The sequence below is a fragment of the Sylvia atricapilla genome, chromosome Z (genome assembly GCF_009819655.1).
Source record: "Sylvia atricapilla isolate bSylAtr1 chromosome Z, bSylAtr1.pri, whole genome shotgun sequence".
Taxonomy (NCBI): domain Eukaryota; kingdom Metazoa; phylum Chordata; class Aves; order Passeriformes; family Sylviidae; genus Sylvia; species Sylvia atricapilla.
Window position 1 is genome coordinate 5606917 of NC_089174.1, and position 19638 is coordinate 5626554.

The 19638-nt window shown below is 47.0% G+C and overlaps 1 protein-coding gene and 1 long non-coding RNA gene across 2 annotated transcripts; one reads left to right on the forward strand and one right to left on the reverse strand.

The window, feature by feature from the left end:
* Nucleotides 1-270: 270 nt before the first annotated feature.
* On the forward strand, nucleotides 271-15465 carry POF1B (POF1B actin binding protein). Its single transcript, XM_066339891.1, has 14 exons — nucleotides 271-606; nucleotides 5527-5565; nucleotides 5959-6060; nucleotides 7229-7399; nucleotides 8320-8450; nucleotides 9400-9427; nucleotides 10240-10314; nucleotides 12548-12640; nucleotides 13292-13405; nucleotides 13561-13713; nucleotides 13832-13942; nucleotides 14555-14683; nucleotides 14964-15037; nucleotides 15123-15465. The coding sequence occupies exons 1-14, from the start codon at nucleotides 271-273 to the stop codon at nucleotides 15343-15345; spliced, it is 1779 nt and encodes a 592-aa protein (XP_066195988.1). The 3' UTR covers nucleotides 15346-15465.
* On the reverse strand, nucleotides 15095-17861 carry LOC136374505 (uncharacterized). Its single transcript, XR_010745915.1, has 3 exons — nucleotides 17798-17861; nucleotides 16387-16474; nucleotides 15095-15181 (listed from the first exon to the last, which is right to left on the reverse strand). It is a non-coding gene; the product is annotated as an uncharacterized lncRNA (long non-coding RNA).
* Between the last annotated feature and the right edge of the window lie 1777 nt (nucleotides 17862-19638).

A 19638-nucleotide genomic window follows, 5' to 3' on the forward strand; every position in this document is an offset into this window, starting at 1 on the left:
TTCATTCGATCCGCAGACAGCTGTGGGGTCACACTCCCCCTACACAGGTTGTAAAGAGAACAGCACCAAAGCGCTTTACCGAACACAGTGTGGCTTTGCTTTTCTCCCAGCGCTCGGCCACGAGTGCCGGGGGCCGGTCCCGGCCAGGTGTCGGTGCCGGTGCCGGTGCCGGGGCGGGGCCGGGGCTCCGCCCGCAGGTGCGGCCCGCCCAAGGCGCGGCCGGCGCAGGTAAAGCCGGAGCGGCCCCGCCGCCGCCGCAGTCCCGCCGCGATGTTCGGGGCGCAGCAGCAGCTGCAGCCGCCCGCGCTGCCCCCGCACCTCCAGCAGCACCAGCAGCAGCACTACTACCGGCGGCAGCAGCACTACAGCACGCTGCCCGCCCGCCGGGGCTGCCCCGAGCCGCCGCCGTGCCCCGAGCCCCCGCCGTGCCCGGAGCCGCCGCGGCCGCTGCCCTGCCTGGACCCCGCTCCGCACCTGCAGCAGGACGGCGCCGTGGCCTACGACCGGGTGCGCACCTACGGGCCGGGCTGCCGCCGGGTCAGCACCTCCTGCTCCTCCCGGGCCGCCTCGCCGCTGGACTGCGGCCACGGCTGCGACCCGCCACAGGTACGGCGGGCTCGGACCGGGGCTGCCCCGCGCCGGGATGCGGCCCCCGCGCCGGGATGCGGCCCCGTGGAAGCGCAGCCCAGCCCCGGGAGGGTGTGAGGGTCGGGGTGGGACGGGTCCGCTCCGCTCGGCCCGCTGATTTCCCGCTGTGGAAAAGCTGCTCCAGCCGTCCCCAGCCTCGCCGGGCTGTCCCCGGGCAGGGATGCGGTCGCTGGCAGCGGCCCCGGCGCGGTGTCACCCTTTTCACCTTCCAGCGCAGAACGCCGTGTCTGCCGGCTCTGTCACAGCCGCTGATCCCGTCCCACGCCGGGATGTCACCGGCTCTGCTGACTCGGCTGCCCGTGTAAACACAGCACGAAGCCTCTGTGCTTATTAGCGCTCTTGGAATCGGTGGTGCTTAGTAAGGGCCGCGACTGAGGTGTTGGAGTGGGGCTTGGAAAAGCCCTCACAATGCAGTTCAGCGGGTTTGTTGTGTGTGTGTCCAAGGCATGGCTTGGAAGTATCAGTGGAATTCAATTTCATTTTAACACGTGCAACTGGTGTATTAAAACTAGAAACCAGTAGCTTCAGAGCAGATTTGACTGCAAAACCAAAAAGGAGATGGGAATTTATTCTCAAACTGGTTTTTTCCTCATACAGCAGAATGCCATTAACATCGATAGGATTGCTCTGCTATACTCAAATGGCAACCTACATTTGTTTCAAGATGAGCTCTCACTGAATTTTCTTTCCCATGTTATATTTACCTGTCAAAAAGAATCTGGATTAAGACCAATACAATATCTGAATTCCTTTCAAAGCAGTGTTTGCATAGTTTGAGGGCTGCTTTCCACTCGTGGATGGTTTATGTAAATCCTGGGAAGTGAGCAAGCAGCTGTGCTAATAAAAGGACAAAAGGAAACAGCCTCAAGTTGTGGTAGCAGAGGTTTAGGCTGGATATTAGGAAAAATTTCTTCATGGAATGGATGGTTAAGCATTGGAACACAATGCCCAGGGAACTGGTGGACTCACCATCCCTGTCAGTGTTACGAATATGTGGATGTGGCACTTGAGGACATGGTGGAGTGGTGGCCTTGGCAGTGCTGGGGAATGGTTGGACTCGATGATCCTGGTGAGTTTTTCCAGCCTAAATGAGTCTGTGATCATAATGGCTTTGTAGGAGCTGGTAATGGCAGAGCCATTCCCTCTGTACCCAAGCTGTTAATCCTCTTTTGCAAGATGTAGGGCAGGAGTCTAAACACAGGTCTCTCACCTCCCAGATAAGTGATCTGCTCAGCTAGGCTGGATGGTAGTCTGAATTGCAGTTAATTAATTAAATATTCATTGGAGTAAACATCGCAGTCCCAGGCTTCCTCTGCCTAGATAAGTACATGAACAAGGATTACAGACTCAAGTGCTGTCACTGCTCTATGGAGGATGTTTAATTTTCAACATCTGCTGTAGTCACTGAATCCATTACGTCCTGCTGATGAAAACTAATTTCTTGCTGAAGTGTTTTGCTGGACAAGACTTTAAAGGCAAGAGGGTGTAGCTCAGTCAGGCTCTGTGTGGGTTGCAGTTTCAGTGGTGGAGAAGGAAGGCGCCTAATACAGATTATTAGGAAGTTATTAAAGCAGAAAACAGTAACAAACAGGGAAGTTGGCTGGGAGGAGGCAGAAGTGGCATGCTTGGTGCTGAATGGGAGTTGCCAGAGAGAAGCCCTGGGAGGGGTGTAGGACATTCCCAAAGCGTGGGTCAGGTGCCCTTTGAGCTGACTGTGTAGGGCCACATAAAGTGAATAATGGACCGATACCTAACTCACATCTGTGTTTGCTGTAACAGGGGAATTTGGGGTTAGTGTACTGCTGGTAAAGCAAAGGGCTGTCTTTGAGCAATATTTGTGTCTGCAGAGTTGTGTGGATTAACAATAACAGACATGTACATCCCTGTTGACACAGTGCTAGTCTTCAGTTCTGTGGCTGGGGTGTGCTCTTGTGTTTATGTACACTTTTAATAAGCTGGAGAGAGGGAGGATTTGAAATTGGTGTGTGCACAGAGCACGTGTGCTGGTACTTTCTGTGGTTCAGGATTCAGGGCTTTTTTTTATTTTCTTGGTGTAACTTTGTTTTGTCCTTGGAGTAATTCACAGCAGATTTTGCTCTGCTTGATCTAAATGAGAACTGTTTGGAATTAATTCCCTTCCAGTGCGGCTTATGTGTATGAATCCCTTCTCCATGGTCTTGAAAAGGTGATTTATGAAGTGGCAGATATAAAATGTCTGCAGAGGGCAAAACCCTGACAGGTTTTGTAGAGGTTCTCTGTCCATGTGAGGAATTTTGGGAGTGGGGAGTTTGTGTGGCTGGGCTCAGTTCTGTGACGTGCAAAGGGCTCCCATGAAAATGGTGTAATATTAACCAGCTTTGGGTTGGTCTGTGTTGTAACAGCCTCAAACCCAGCCTGCCATTTCCCCATTTCACCTGCCAACTGGAACTCATAAATTATGAGCAGATGACTGGATTGCTTGTAATTAGCAAGACATTGTGTTGTGGATAAGGGCCTTTGACACAGATGAAATTCTCACTTTCATCTCTGGGCTGGCTGAAGCCAAGGGTAACCTGTTGAAGTAAAAAAAAAAAAAGGACTGGACTGATTGCTTCTACATAAAATTGGCACACAATTAGGATAGCTCTATCAAATGCTTATTGTAAAATTAAAAGTCTTACTAAAAATCTTAAAGACTAGCAAAAACATTCATGGAAATTTTAGTGTTACCTTTTAAAATTCTCCTTATAAGCCCCATGGCAGGGGAATTGGAAGGGGAAGAACTTTTAAGTTCCAAGCCAAACCATTCTGTGATTCTGTAAAACAGACCCAGACTGACTGGTCAGGCTGTCATAAATCCCAAACCCAGTCATGCCACTGAAGCCCATAACAGCACTGGGCTTTCCCTTTGGAATCCCACCTTCCCCTTCCTTCTCCCAGTTAGAAAATCTGCATCTCCAAACTGCATTTTCTGACTGCTTGGAGAGGGTAGCCTGAGCTACGCCCCTTGGGAATGCTGGAAAATGGAAACAGCCCGAGATTCCTTTCCTGCCCACAGGTGGGGACAGCTGCAGGGGCCTTGGAGTGGCACCTCCTTGTGCAGAGCCCCGAGCTCTGTGTGGGCAATCCAGGCTGGCACAGACACAGCGTTTCTGCCTCTTGGTCCCCTCCCAGCCCGTGCCAGTCCAGCCTGCTTGGCTGGAATGGGAGAAAGGGCAGGCAAATCTGTTTGTAAAGCAGTTCTTTGAAAATTAAAGAGTTTGGGTATCTCAAAAAGAAGCATAATTTTATCCAGGCAAAACATTCTTAGGTTCTGTATAATATTGCATATACAATGAGATTGTCCTTGTTAATATTATAAAGGTCTGTTTCAACTTAAAATGCTCCAGACTGCTCGGTTGTGGGTTTATTCCTCCGAGACACCCTGGATGTGTTAGACTCTCTAGACTTTGAGTCAGTCCTGGCACGTTTGTCCAGCCTTTCAGCGAATTCCAAGGCTGTTGTTTGATGTCACACAATAGCCATGTGTTGTCCCTGTGCTGGATCTGAGCAGTCCCTGCTGTCCCAGGGCTCTCCAGTGTCACAGTTCCGTGGACACCAAGCCGAGGGAAGGAGCAGGGGCCATTCCTTTGCTGAGTGTTTCACTTTTCAGTTCCAGTTCTGCAGGCGTCAGTGGTGCAGAATTGGGCTGCATGTGGCACCTCTCTGTGCTGTCTCTTCCCTGTATTGTGTCCCCTGAGTCCTGCTGGCACACGGGGTGGCAGCAGCACTGAGCCTCTCCCCAGGTTTCTGCAGCATTTTTAATTTTGAAATTCCTTAATTGCTCTTGACTGCTGCAAAAACAGTTTCTTTTCTGCTTTTGTTTCTCTTTCCTTGTGGTGTTATGATTCACTCTTGGGAGGTTTGGAAAACTGCTTCAGGGTTCCTAAACTTATGCAACAGTTGACAGGAAACCTGACCTACTTCAGAGCTGCTCTCACCTGGCTGAGAATGTGTCTGAGACAACTGCAGGAACATAAACATCCCCCTGGCTTTGGGGAAGAAATGATTCATTATGGAAATTGGAGGTTTGTGCTGTGATGGAGAATAAGCAGTGTGCTGCAAACTGACAAATTGCCCAGTCCTTAGATTGGGTTCAGTGGGAGCTCTGCTTGTTTGGGTAAAGATCTGGATGTGAAGAGTTGAAGCAACGTGTGATTTGTTAGAACTGGTGGAGGACAGTGTCTGCAATTGCTTCTAGACAGTGCTGGGGCAAAACCTGAAGAAATCTGTTTGAAAACAAAGCTGCTGCCAGGGACAGATTTTTGTAATTTGAAGAGGTACATCTCATTTTTCATTCAGGAATGTGCAGATGCTCCATGCGGGCACCATTCCCAGAGGTGGCAGTTGTGGAGTTGTGTGCACAGGATGTTACCCAGTGTGTTGTTGGGCAGCTCCTCTACCTGCTCACTTCTGAGTTTCAGCAAAATCTGAATTTTCATGCTTTGGTGAAACAGAAAGAGTATGATGCATCTCCATCTACGCCAGCTGAGTTTGATGTGCAATATGAAAAAAAGAAAAGAGGTGGACTGGAACAGGGACATGGGATCCAGGAAGCCTCATCCAGCTTAGATTTGTAGCCTGTGCTGCTGCACTTACAGAAAATATGGACTAATTCCCTCAGACCTGCAAAGAGGGGATTGATAAAAACCCAGGTCTTAAAATGCAGTGATGGATTGTGTTTTGCTGTGCTGCACATGGACCAATTCCTTTGGGGCCTGGGATTAAAACATCTCCAGGTGATTGTGGCTGGTGGATCCAAAGTATTTACAGGCAGTGTCCATAATCAGATTCCTCTGCCAGAAAAGGTGTTAGAGGTTGAAGTGCAGTAATCTCTGAACCTTTTTTCCTTCCTTGCAGGGCACCATTCGCAGGATCATTATTGAGAACCCGGATCAGGTAGGGAAATTGTGCTGGGACTTCCCTCAACTCCTTCCCTGCTCCTCCACAGGGGATGATAAACACTCTGAGAGCACACAGCTCACACCTCTGAGGGTGAAAGAAGGAATTATGAGGGATGGAAAACACTGTAGAATGGCCACTCAGGCTCCCACCTCTCCTCAGTTAAGTCTTTATTAATCCTGATTAATTACTGTTTCTACTGTCTTTATTTCACATAGTCCCTATGCAAGCACAGCCACTTTGTTTACAAATGGACACACACTCACAATGTTCACATCCTAAAGGACATCTCACATGTCTTTAAATGAGCTGTTTTTAGTCAAAATTACCTTAATCCTGAGTTTGCTGTTTGACAAGATTAATGGATGTTTTTCTCTACGTGTTTTACAGGAGCCATTATCCCCTTTTCTTAGAGGGGCCAGTTTCTCTCCTGGAAATAATGTCATCTATGAAAAAACAATAAGAAAATATGAGCTTTTAAACCCCCTCCAAGTAAGTTGGGTCTTTATATTATCTATTGCAAGAAGAAAATTTTGTTGGTAGCAGGAAATTGATGTTTCTGGGTTGCTTTGGGTTTTTTTTTCTTATTTTTGCTAGGAGTAGCTACCAACCTGAGAACTTCCTTGTTGTGATCTGGGACACATTTTCAAAGTAAATGAAGCAGTATTTAAGGAGAGCAGAGGGTGGAATGTTTGCCATATCTTTCTGAAGAATTTATTATTAACTAACAATGAAAACTGCTGTTGTATCTCTAATACTGTCAATCTGTATCTGAATAGTGGCCATGAGTTAGTTTCTTGCAGTAGCTTCACAACAGAACAACCAAAATGCATTTTTAGAAAAATATATTAAAAGCACAATTTCTTTTCTACTAACACTTGAAAAAATGTATCTGGCAAACCTGTCTGAAATTTCATCTCACAATTGGTGTTTTGTCAGTAGCAAAAATGTTGCTCCATTTTATTGCTCTGAAACATTTCCAACAGGGAAAAAAAAAAAAAAAAAAAAAAAGAAATTTAGCATATCTCAGAGTGATTTATGTGAGCGGTTTTTTACTTTGTTTTTTAAAACTTAAGTTTTTATGCCTCTCTGGATTTTAGACAGCTGAATTTTCTGTGATATCCAGTCACTGAAGTGGAAAAGGAAAAAACTCGTAATTATGAAAAACAGCTTCTTTCTTTCTGCAGATGATATGAAAAGAAAAAAAAATTGTGGAGTTTAGCCCTGGAAACCACAGTTTTACTTCTGGTTTTTGTTACCTTGTCTATGTTTAGATTTAGGTCAAATCAAGAGCATAGTTTTAAAGAAAATTTTCATGTAATGGGACATCCACCCTGGGAAAGGTTTTGTTGGTTTTTTTCCCTGTGCTTCTCACTGGCAGCTACTAAAATTGGAAGGAAAGTGGATGCATTACAACCCTGGGGTATGAAAGCATGAGGCAAACTCACATTCAGCTAGGCACAGCAGCAATTTTATTCGGATTATTCCAACACCCCGAACCACCACCAGCACTGGCGGCCGCAGAACACATTTCATTCTCTGCCGAGGCTGATGTCCCGCTCTTTGCTGAGTGTCCAGCACTAACAGGTGGCTCTGTGTGCCAGGAGAGGCATTCCTCACTCCATGCGAAGCGCTAACAGGTCCGTCCTTTCCCCCTCAGTGCCAGGAGCGGCAGTTCCAGGTGTGCCCGGCGGAGCAGTGCCCGCAGGTGGCGGTCACCCAGCAGTGCCAGCAGACACAGACGGGCTCTCCCTGCGACCTGTGCCCGGGCCCGGGCGGCGACGAGTGCCGGGGACATCCCGCCAGGAGGGGCACGGCCCCGCCAGAGGTGGTGAGGGATGCGCGCTTTGTTCTCGGTTTGTTCTTGGGCAGAGACACAGCTCCGGGAATGAGCGGGGTTATGGCTCTGCAGCCTCCAGAGGTTTGTGTTGGGCTCTCAGCGCAGCACCCCTGTCACTGAGCAGCGCTTGTGTGTCTGCCTGGGACTGTCCAAGGCTTTCTCACGTGGGAAAGGCTGTTTGAGGAACTGTGTTTATTTCTCGTTGTCGCAGACCTGTGCGCTGAGACCAGCCCATGGTGTTTAACTGTGCTCAGTCTCACTGGCTTCTTGGGTTTTGTTTTTCTTTACCCATCAATTCACCAATTTCACCTGTCAGTCTGTACACAAAGACCAAGGGATGCGCAGCCTCTGCTTTGGGAGGAAACACACAAAGCTTCATACATCAGCTCAGGGTTCCTTTCCTCCTATGCTGATCAACCAGGGCTTCAAATATATTTCAAATTGATGCAAAAGTTTGACACAGATTCAGTGGAAGCACGGGAGGAGCTTCCTGGTGTACCTGTAGCCTGTTAGTGCAGCTGGGGAGGGAGTGCAGCAGGTCCCTCCTGTGCACCCAGTCGGAGTTTGGGTGACAAACACCCTCAGGACCTTGATGTCACACCTATGCAGAACATTCCAGAGCCTGACACTCCCATCAGCCCCTTCAGGACACTCAGCTTGGGCTGATGTTCCCATAGAGCTGGATGGGAACATCCTGCGGAAACAGGACTTTGCCTGTTTCTTCTTGTTCTAAAGCAAGTAATTCCTCTCTGTACAAACCAGCAGTCAAAGAAGACTCACTACCAAGAAAAGTGTAAATAAATTGCTAAGAGCAGCCAGACCCAAATCCATCCTACTTGTAGCATTTTTCATGTTCAGCTTTCATCCCAAAGAAGGGACCCTGTTCTGATGTCCTGCCTGTCTCCTGCCAGGTGAGCTGCCCCCAGGACAGCCCCGAGCAGCTGGACTGTCGCTTCTTTGGGGAGCTGCTGGCAGAGCTGCACCGCAAGAGCACTGACCTCTACAGCTGCTTGCTGCAGCACGTGGAGAAGATTGGGACAAGGTATTGCCACTGGATCTGTCATTCCTGTGTCCCAGACATCCAGCACTGCGCAGCTGACAGGGACAGAGTTGTTTGTGAATTGCTTGTACTCTTTCTTTCTTCCTGACATCTAGAACTGACTGGATGTTTTACACATTCATCTGATTGGCAAGTAACTGAGAACACAGAAATGCTGTAAGCCAAGGAAATTTATTGAATTTGATGCTTAAGAATTGTGTCTCCCACATGTGTTTGTACAGTGAGCAAACAAGAACTTACAGCATGCTCTGAAGTCTATTTCATGACACAGTTGCTGTGTCCTGAAGAAACAACCCAAATGTCCAAATTTCCTCTGTCCTATTGTGATGTTGTGTCATGGATTAAAGGACAGCCACCACCAGGCATAAAGCTCACTCAAATGACCATTAAGCACATTTTCTGCAGAGCCCTGCAGACCACATGTGGGAAGAAGTGGGAGTCACAGCAGGCAGTGTCCTGCACCACCTTTTCCCCCTTCCCTCCCAGTTACCCTCATTCTTCCCTCTCCCGATCTTGTCTGGTGCTTTCCAAGGTCACTGAATAAAGAAAGTGGTCCTGTAGCAGAGGCAAAAGGGAATTTAACCATCACGGAAACCCTGACAGTGCCGAGTCAACACCTGGGGCAGGGCAGTGCATTGCAGCAGAGTTGTGGGCAAACCATTACCCAGGCAATTAAGGGAGTAATTGGGTTAACTGCCCATAATTGGGATAACTGCCCAAAGGACTGGGGATAGTCAGCCTGTGTTAGGCGTAGGACTCCAGCCTGCCCAGGAATTCCTCCACAGAGGGAAGGTAATGATTCTTCAGCGGAAGGAGACCCTTCCTTGCTCTGTATTGTCCAGATAATCTTTTAGTGGTGGATCCGGGCCTGAATCCTGAAAGTTCTCAAGCAGCTCTGACTTAACAGACCCTTTGATTTTGTGTTTTACAGGAACCACGACATCGAATTCACGTGCCAGGTAAGGCTCAGGCTGTCTCCTGACACCGGTGGGGGGAGGCTTCCAGCGAATTAAGCCAAAGCAGTTGAGATGAAGGAGGCTGGTCTTTGTTAGGTAATGCTTCCTGCTTGGTAAGAACATTCAGAGCCTGAAAACTACTGCCAGGCAGGTATTTGCAAATGTGATAATACTGAAAGGAAGCTTCCAGAATTTGCATTATTCCAGTATGAGAGTCAAATTTTGGAAGTCTCTCCTGATGTTGCAATAATGGTTTCACTGGAAAACGACCTGCATAGGTACCTGTATTTTTACAATGTGTTTTTTGCAAAGGCTCTTTCACTCCCTGGCCAGTGCAGCTGCTGCTCAGGAGCTGCGCCTTTGAAGGCATTCTGTGTCAATGGGGCACAAATACCTGCCCAGGGTTCACCTGCAGGAAGGAAATTCCACTGAATCCTGGCAGCATCTCCTGGTGGTCATCTGGGGTTTACTGGCAGCCCATTCAAAAACACGAGATTTTGCCCCACAATAAACTGCTAGTTGTAGCATCAGCTGTTAATCCTTGAGAGAGGATTGGTTTGAATACTGCTTTTAAATGTTAAATTTAAGGATTTGAATATATGCTTCATGTATCACTTTATCTCACTTTGTATATGCCCCACATATAAGACTTTGGAAGTTTTCTGGATAGACTTTGATCTATTTTTGTTCTTATTTGCCTTGTACTAAGGATGTTTTTCATAGCAGAGCTGTGTAATTAATGAAGAAACCACATTACATCTACCAGGCAAAATTCTTAATCAAGATGTCTCCCCTTTCCTCCCTTCTTTGCTTAGACTGAAGATATTGAAGAATTAATTCCCAAAGGACTGTCTGAGGCAACAAAGCAGCAGATTCGTTATCTCCTCCAGGTATGGGAGCTTGGCAGCCTGTAGGAACTGGGAGCAGTGGGAGCTGGCTCACACTCAGGAGGGACTGGGTACATAACACCCTTCACTCTCTATTCCCTCATCCCACTGTTTCCTAGAGTGAAGGGGATGGAATGATGGCTTTAAAGGAACTGTCACACGGAGCCATAGTCCACTTGTGTGTTTTAAGCTTTAGCGGGGCTTTCCTGCAGTTTCACTGGAAACTGTCTTGGCTTTTGACCACTGGCAGGAGAACAGAGACCTTTCATCTTTCTGTGTTGTGTATTAAGGCTTTACTTTAAAAGCCAAACACAAACAGGAGGTGTTAAAAATCCAGAAGCAGAGCCCGAATCCCACCTGCTCCCAGCCCAACCCCTTGGCTGGGCATGGAGCAGGGAAAGAGGGGTGGGGAGGGAGCTGAAGAACCAGCCCAGGAGGACAAAACCCTTTACACCTGAACCACAACAGGAATGGTTCTGTTTGTTGCCTGATGCCAAAAGCACAGCTCAGCACTCGGAGCTGCTTTTGCCAGGCAGGTGTGTCAGAGCAGGATCCAGGGCAGCCTCAGCAGGAGTGTCCTGATCTGGGCTCCCTCAGGTATGGGGAGGGTGATCCTACCTGGGAGCTGCACCTTGGAATCACTTCCTGGTAAAAAAATCCATTGAAATGAAGTGGAGAAGGAGCAGTCTGGTCTGAGTTTGCAGCTGCCCTGCCCTGACCTCTCCCATCCCTTCCAGCTGTAATTACTTCTGTGCTTTTCTTACAAGGAAGATGGACATCAAGCCCCAGATACTCCATGGCCTCATGCTGGCACAGTGTCCTGGCTCAGCTCCAGGTGAAAAAGCTGAACAGGCATTTCCTGTTGTCTCTGTGTCCAGCTGGTTTTACATCCTCACAGCTGTGATTATAAAATGCAGCCAGAATGGCTTTTGGGGAACCAGGTGTTGTCAGGAACCACCCAGAGTGTTCTCAGAGTCCTTGGCCACCAGGACAGAGCTGAGAGACAAGGGTTTGCACAGCCCAGGATCCTGAGCTGGGAATGCCCAGACGTTCCTCTAAGGACACAGAGAATTCCACTCTGTGTCCTCAGAGGAAGGACAAGCAGAGGAAGGAAGGGCAAGAGGAAGGAGAAGCACATGGTACCTCTGGGATTGAACAACCTCTAGCACTAAGCAGTTGTTGAGTGGGTTTTACTTACATTTTCATGGTCTAAATTTCACCATTTGACTCAATTCCTTCTTTCAAACTACTCTATACTGTATTACACAATAAAACCAACAAAACCATAAAGCAAAAGTGAAATTCCACTTTAATTACAAAACAAACAAAAAGGTGAGTTACAGTAGGAATGAAGTCTCAGTCACACCATGGCACCAGTGGGGACAAAAGACTGGGCAAGGTCCAATCCCCATATGGATAGAGAGCATGAGAGCTCGATCTTCCAAGTGAACACACAGGAGGGTTTCACTTTTGTCCAGACAAGAATATTCTGCGCAAAAGCTGTGGTTTTTCAGCCCTTCCAGGAGTCGCAACTTGAGGAGTTATTTTGTGTGTCCTTTCAAAGTCTGTTTTTCTTTAGATATTATAAACGTATCATGAAATGCAGCAATTTATGTTTTCACCTGAATCAATAGGCAGCTATTTGAGGCGTTAAAATTAACATTCCAAAGAAAAACAGTGTTGGGATGTGGTCACTTCTGTTTTTTTCTTTCATCCAGGTGACTCCTTTAATCTTTGGAGTCTTTTTCCTTTTAAAGGGAGGAGTTGTTGTATGAGTTTTTTTAATTTAAATTTTTAGAAATGGTAATTAAATTCCCTCACCATTGAGCCCAAAGCTTTGCCAGATCTCAAACACGACTCGTTCCTCTGTGCTTTTTCAGGGAGGGCAGTAATTTTTAAAAATCTGTATAAGCACAAAGCTTTGAAAGCTCAAATAATAATTGTGCAATATTAACACATTTATTTTTCCTTTTATTGGTGTACAAAGGCAGTTCCTTACCCTGTTGTTCCTTCCACTTTTAACAATGTTGTCCTGTGTTACCAGGCAGAAACTGAACACTGGCATTTGCAGAACAAAGTGCAATGAAAATGTTTCCTGTAGAAACTGTGGGCAGTTCAAAGGTTCTAGAAGTTACTGTCGGCTGTAAAGCAGTTTCTGTTCTACCTCTTGTCAGGCATATTGTAAACAAAACTGCCTAATTAATCCCAATTATCCTTTTAACTTCTCCCCTCCCAGATGAGAGTGACATCTGACAAATCCCTGAGACTTGTGCTTTCCACCTTCAAGAATCTGCGTGAGGAGCTCTGCCATTTGCAGGATGACCTGGGGGTGAGTCCTGCTCTTCCCTGCCCACGGCTCATCCAGCTGTTCCCAGCTGGCAGCAGGAGTCAGGGCTGGCATTCCAGGCTGTGGCTCTGCTGGTGGCAGTGGCTGCTCTGTCAGTGCCTTGGGGGGGCTGGATGGACACGGGTTGGCTTTGGTGGCTCCAGAGGTTCTCTGGCCTTCAGCCATCCCTGTGGCTGTGGGTGCAGGCAGCAGACAATTCCTGTTAGGGAAGCAGCAATGTTTCCCACACCAACCCAAGTGCTCGGCACTGCTGGGAATGTCACAGCATTGTCCTGGAAAATGAAAAGTTGAGGGAGAAGTTTGAACTTGAGCACAGAACAAGGAGTTTGTGCAGAGGGTTTAGTTTTGATGCATTTTTTGTTTGTTTGGGGTATTTTGTTGATTTCTACTTAAATTGTTTCTGGGACAGATTGGAAAGGCTGTGTCCAGGATCCCAGTGCTCACCACCCAGCACAAAGCACAGAGGTTCAACAGTGTGTGCTAGGTACTTAAGCCTCAAAGTTTCAAGAAAGTTGACCATTCTCTCAGTTCTAAAACATCCCTTTACAATGACTGAGTGTGTTATACTTTATGGGGAGAGTTTACTGAAAAATTGCGGCTTTTGACTGTGAACTTCTGACTTTTGTCCTGCAGAAGCTGGAAACAGACAATGTCTTGCTGAAGAAGGATTTGGCTTTTAAGGACTCTCAAGTAAAAGAATATGAAACAATGCTGGCTTCTCTGAGGGAGAACAATCGTCAGCAGCAGGTAACTCGAGAAACATTTTCAGTGTCATTCCAGGCAGCCAAAATGGGGGCAGTTTGCTGATTTTTGTGTTCTCTGAGTAACTGCTGCCTGCTGTGTATGTGATGCTCTTCCTCCCCTGAGGAATTCCATGTGCTCATTCCCCCTGTGATTTCCAGCAAGGGCTCAGGGACAGCACTGCCAAATGCCGCTCCCTGGAGGAACAGCTCCTGTCCCTGCGGTTCAGCGAGGGGGAAAAGGACTGCCAGCTAAAGGAGCTGGAGTACAGCAAGAGGGCCCTGGAGCAGGAGATCCAGAGCCTCAAGATGCAGGTGAGGGCTCACCTGGATGGGTGCAGCAGCTGAGTCCCAGACTCAGTGGGATCAGTGTAGGAAAACTAACGATGAAAAAAACTCTCTTTGTAAAACAAAAACGGGTTCTTTGCTGCAGAGCTGCTCCAGCCCAACCCTGCAGACCACAACGGATGAGCTGTCCAGCCGCTACGTGGAGATGATCAACAACCTGAGGGAGGACAAGGACAGGGAGATCCGCAGCCTCAGGGTAAGGGGCTCTGCTGGCACTGGCTATGTGCAGGGACAGCTGCTCCTGCAGTTACAGCAGAGATCTACCATTTCTGGGTGTATTCTGGTTGTGCAGTTATTTTACTCATAGACACTGGTGATAGTTTGAAACCTTTACAGTGGAACGTAAAACTGTGACTTAAAAATAATCCAGTTGTTCTTTACATCAAGAAATTAGGGAGAAATCTGATTAGCAGGCTGTCTAAAAGGATATTTTGTGTGTCCTGATAACATATGAAATTAGTTCAAAAGATGCTCAACAGGAAACAAAAATAAATCTCAGTCACAGCTGTATGTAGGAAATGTCTCTCATGGAAACCAGAGGTATAAGACTCTGACCCTGGAACCCTATTCAAGTAGTTCACTGCTTGTTTAGCTTTAGAAATATAAAATCATTAAATTAATATTGGGTAGAATTCAGTCCAATTAGCACTTTCTGAATTTACTGTGTGGCTCAACTTCCTGACCTGAAAATCTCTGGGGCTCACTGTTGATGGTGCTAATGAAGTGCCACCCCTGGAGCCCTGGGTTGGTGCTGAGGGGCCCTGCCCAAGAGCCCCCCACACCTGAGAGCTCCTGCCTTGTTCTGCAGTCCCAGCTGTGCCAGTTCCAGCAGGACATAACCAGGAGAGAGGGGAGCAACAGCGACTTGCAAATGAGGCTGCATGAACTGACATCACTGCTGGAGGACAAGGAGGCTTTTATTAAACAACAGCAAGAGGTAAAATAATTCAAGTTACTTCTATTCTAAGGGGTTTTGTGTTTAAGCTTCTATATCCTGTGCAGGTGGAACCTTACCAGGAAGTCCCTTGTCCTCTCCTGGCTCAGGAATGGGGGTTAGGATTTGTTTTAACTAAATGCTGTTCCTCTGCCAGCCTTCTGGAAGGGCATATTTTCAGACTGTTTGAGAGAAAATTCTGCAAATATTGTGTTGTGACTCTATTAAACTGACACTTCAGAAAACATTACTTCACATCAATGTTTGCTTCTGGTTTTCTCAGGAGCTCTTCAGACTGAAGCATGAGAAGATATCCGGCAGTCAGTCCCCTGGGGTGACAGCCATCATCACTAAAAAGTAACGTGTTATTCACCTTAGAAACACATCCTTTGGGCTTTCCTTTGTTTAGGCTCCGTTAAACAACCTGTTCAACTCTCTGCAGGTACAGAAATCAGTATCCTATTCTGGGTCTCCTGTCTGATGACTACAAGGTCACATCACCTGTCAACAAATCACAAACGATTGTAATTGAGAGGACTGGAGAGATCTGGAAACAAGTAAGTTTACCTGGAGGTGGACTGTTCCCTCTGCAATCCCTAAGTGTTCAGTTTCACTTCAAAGCAAGTATTACCCAAACTGAGAGCTCAGAAATGCCCTGGCGGTAATTTAATTGCAAAAAGCAAAGCGACTGACTGCAGCCAGGGAACTGTCCTGGCTCTCGGGAGCAGGCAGTAATTGGTGGGTGTGGTACAAATAAAACCTTTTGTTGTTTTCTCTGGCACGTAATTGCCCTGAACAAAAGCAGCAGCCGGGGTGTTGCTGTGCTGGGGAGGTAGGCAGGGACTGTGTCCTCCTGTGCTCTCAGGTGAGGAGGTATTAGGGAGGGCTGTGCTCCTCTGAATTAGGAGCATTAATGACTCCAAGCTATTACTAAAACATACAAAGCACCCCATCCCTGAAACTCACCTTGAGCGAGGGCAGTGACGAACCCAGGAATGCAGAAGAGTGGTAACATTTTAAGGAGTGATTCAGAATTAAAATAGAGAACAGTGCTGCAGAAGCTATTTCTGTTACAGGCAGGGCTCGTGGTGCCAAGTCAGACTACAAGGTAAAGGCCGGAGAAATGGCAGGGTGGCCAAGCAGGGGTGACGGTGGCTGCAGGCACAAGGTCACAGCAGCACCTGGACACAACCACGGGAGGCACAGCCAGGGGACAGTTCTGTGACAGCCTGAGCAGATGCAGGTAATAAACCTGGCACATTCCTCAAGGGGACCCTGCCTGCAGCAGGATTAAGCAAGCGAAAGGCTCAGGTCAGTGGCAAAGAGCAGAGTTCTATCACGGATCCCTAAACCTCAGCCAGGTGCATTGCAACCTAGTGAAAAGTCAAGCAATGAAACATTGATAGAGAAGTGAAAAAGTAAAGTGTTTGGTAGAGAGGTCCCCTTGACACTCAACAAGAGAAAACAGGTAATTAAATGAGATGCTTTGCGGGAGGTAGTTCTGTTTCATAACAAAACAGGTTTGTGTATTTCTTCTAACAAGCTGCTTTCTTTTGTTTCTTTCAGGAATGAGAGAAACCTCTGAACCCTCAGAGCTGCTCCAAGGAGTTCACAACCACTGAAACTACTTTACTTTCTGCTCCTCTCCATCCAACAAAAGGCTCCGTCTGATAGTGAGGAAAGCTGGGAAAACATTAAGGACTCACTTTTCCCTCGGAAGAGTGGGATGCTATCCCTCTGTGGACTTCAGCTGTTCTTGACTAGCTCCTGTTCTTCAGCCCGTCCTGAGGCAAACTAGGAAACAAAAGGAAGACACCTGTAACCTTTTCCTCTTTGTCCTTGTAGCCATTTTCTGTCTCCTCATGCTGAGAGTGGGAATGACCCTGCTGTCAGTCCCACCCCTCCCACAGCTGCCCATGGGCAGCATGGGAACTTCAAAAATACCTCACTGAGAACTGCTCCTTACTTTACACCTGCCTCTGTCTGGGAAGCTCGGACACAAAGGACAAAACTTACATCAAACCCAGCTTCTGACTTCCAAATGCCAGCAGGACCCAGTTCAGTGAAGGGCTGGGCCAAGGCTCATTTTAGAGAATGTTTCTGACCTCAGAGGTGATGTCTTTCCAGCCCCAAACCAGCTGTAAGTATTTATTTGCTGTGCTTCAAATTCTCAAGAAGTTGGTATATTTTTATATAGAACTTTGTGTGAAAAAACCCTCATGGACTAAATTTCCTTATCAGACCTGCCTGCCCTTTACAATTTCGGCTCCTTGCAGGATTACAGAAATTCTTTCAAACGGATTTGGTGTTCATGATTCAGTAGTTGTCTGAGCAACACAGCACAGAGCCTTACAGGGAAACTTTTTAATGCTGCAATCCAAAGGTGCTCTTTTATCGTGGGGTTCTTGCTTTGCTTTCCTGCTGCAGCCTTGTATTTCTGTTCTCAGATAATATAGACCCTAGGCACCGTTTAATGGGGATAAAATGCTGAAGACTACCTGTAACCATGAAATAAACCCAAGACTAACTCTCTGGATTATTGTCTGTCTGTCTTGGAAACATCTTGTGTACAGCTGGAGGGGGGGTAGATGGTGTCTGGTTCCTCTCCATGAATCTTTACAAGTGAAGGATTAAGGCTGGCTCCCTTTTCTGGCTGTTGCTGCCAGAACTCCCTCCAATACTGCTGGATGTTCAGCTGGCCTTGTGCTCTTCAGGACTGGGCAAAGAGCCACGAGTAAAAACCTGCTCCTGCCCTCTGAGTATGTCCAGGCTGGTATGGGCCTGCAGTCCCACCAGCCTGGTCCCCTCATTCAGCCTGGCTTTAGAGAAAGGCCTTTAGTTAGTTAAACACCATCACTTGAATGAGAAGTCCCTTGCCCCTCTGCATTTAGTAATTATTCTAAAACAGATTCTAAAGCAACCCCTCTTTCTGCAAAGCAGTGAATAAAAGGTACAGCTACACTCAGAGTTAACATGCTCTTGCTACATGACAGCATCAGTGCAATAAATAATTTTAGTAATACTATCAGAAAAAGACTTTTCATCTTTGGTAATCTTAACCAAAACAAGGACGAACAGAGGAAGAGCACCATGTTTGTCTAATGCCATCAGAATTACCTGTGCAGGTGTCTGGGTGCTCCTTGTGCTCCCACCAGGGCTGGGGGTTTCCCACACCTTGGGCAAAGCTACAAAGAGGAGAAATGGAGGTTATTAATGGTCACAGTTCCTGATGGTTCATCCCAGCCATGGATTTCCCAACCTACCTCTCAGTGACACCAACCTGTGTTTCCACCACTCCATGGCATGGCACGGGAAACTCGCTTAAGGAGGGACAGGGCTCAGACCAGGAGCTGCTGGGCATGGTGAGACAATTCCACTGCAAAGACATCACCAGGCAAATGCTCTTTTCAAATCCAGCTGATCCATCCCAGTGGAAACACCATCCTGGGCCAGCCAGGAAAGCTGCAGCCTGCTTAGAAAAAGCCCAGGTTGCTGCTCAGGCCAGCCAGCTCTCTGTCCTGGGGGGAGCAAGGACAGCTCCTCAAAGGATCTGAAGATCACCAGACCCTGTAAATGCTACAGAGAAGAGGTTGTAACTACACTTTCTACTCACAGAAAACACAAAGCCATGAATGGCTGTCAAAAAGCTGAATTAGTAGTAGATAAAGCATATGGCCATTTATTTATAGGCTGGTTTTGTTTTTAAACCATATGTATTTAAAAAGCAAATTCAGTATTTTTTTACTATCAAGTACCTGTTACTGTGGGCTCAGCTGTCCCCTCTTTGCTGTGGAGCTGGAACTGATTTATCACATCATTTTAATGTGGTTTCTGATGGAATTTACCGAAACTCATTTTCTTATTTACTCAGCTCTGTAAACCCTGGGTAGAAGCATTTTACTTTAGCTCATTTCTCACCTCAATTTCAAGTAGAGTCACCAAGACTTCTACATTTTTTCCAGAAACAAATTACAAAAAAGAAAGACACTATTTACTTTTTATAATCACAACAACATACATTCTACCCTGTCTTTATCTGCTAGAATGCAGAGTCTTGTTTTGCACTGAAAAGGAGAAAACTGTCTTCTTTGGTCTGACTGACCTTTCTGCAGTATTGAAGTTTCTCTGCCTCAGCTGCAAAATAAAAGCCAAGGAGAGCCTTGGATGGGAAGTCCCTGACAACTCTAGCAGCCACCAGCCCACACCCAATACCTCACCTTTACCTCCAGAGTTCTGCTGCAGCTCTTCCGTGTTTTCTCTCTGATTTATTACCTTTAATTGCAGGCAGCTGAAACCTGAGGAAAGAAAAACACAGCTGATGATCAGGATGTGAATCACCTTTAACTGCACCTGTCAGCCCACTAAAAAGCTGCACCAAACAGATCTGACATTTCAGAGCAAGCCCTGCACACCTTTGTGAGGCTCTGCTTGCTCAAGCGCCCCTGACTGGTCACAGCTCTCAAATATTTACTGGGAAAAGAGCACTGAGAAGGATTTGGGAACTGTCCCTCAAACTGCTGAGGATTCAGGTGGCATTTTATCCTTGCATTTCAGATTTAAAACACCACTTCACGGTAAAATCTTGTCAAGAACAGCAACTGACCTCCTGCTTTGATACAGAATAATAATTACCTGATTATTTGGTCCATTCCGTAGGGTGGAAACACAAGCCAGCGCAGCCATGGGCAGAGTCAGGGATCATCTTCAGGCTAGGAAGAAACTCCTCCAGTCCACGTATTCAACGTAAAATTCAGGAAAAAAGCACTGACATTGTCAGAAATCCACAGGTTTAAATCACTAAGATTTTTTCCCTTCTGACTGCTGAGCATGCAGAGAAAAGCAGCAACAAAACCCAGATGAATTCATTCCTGTCTGCTTAATTTCTGCTCTTTGTACAAAACCTGCAAGTTCAGTGGCTCAAAGCCCGTTGGAAATCCTCAATGAAGGGTTCATTTAAT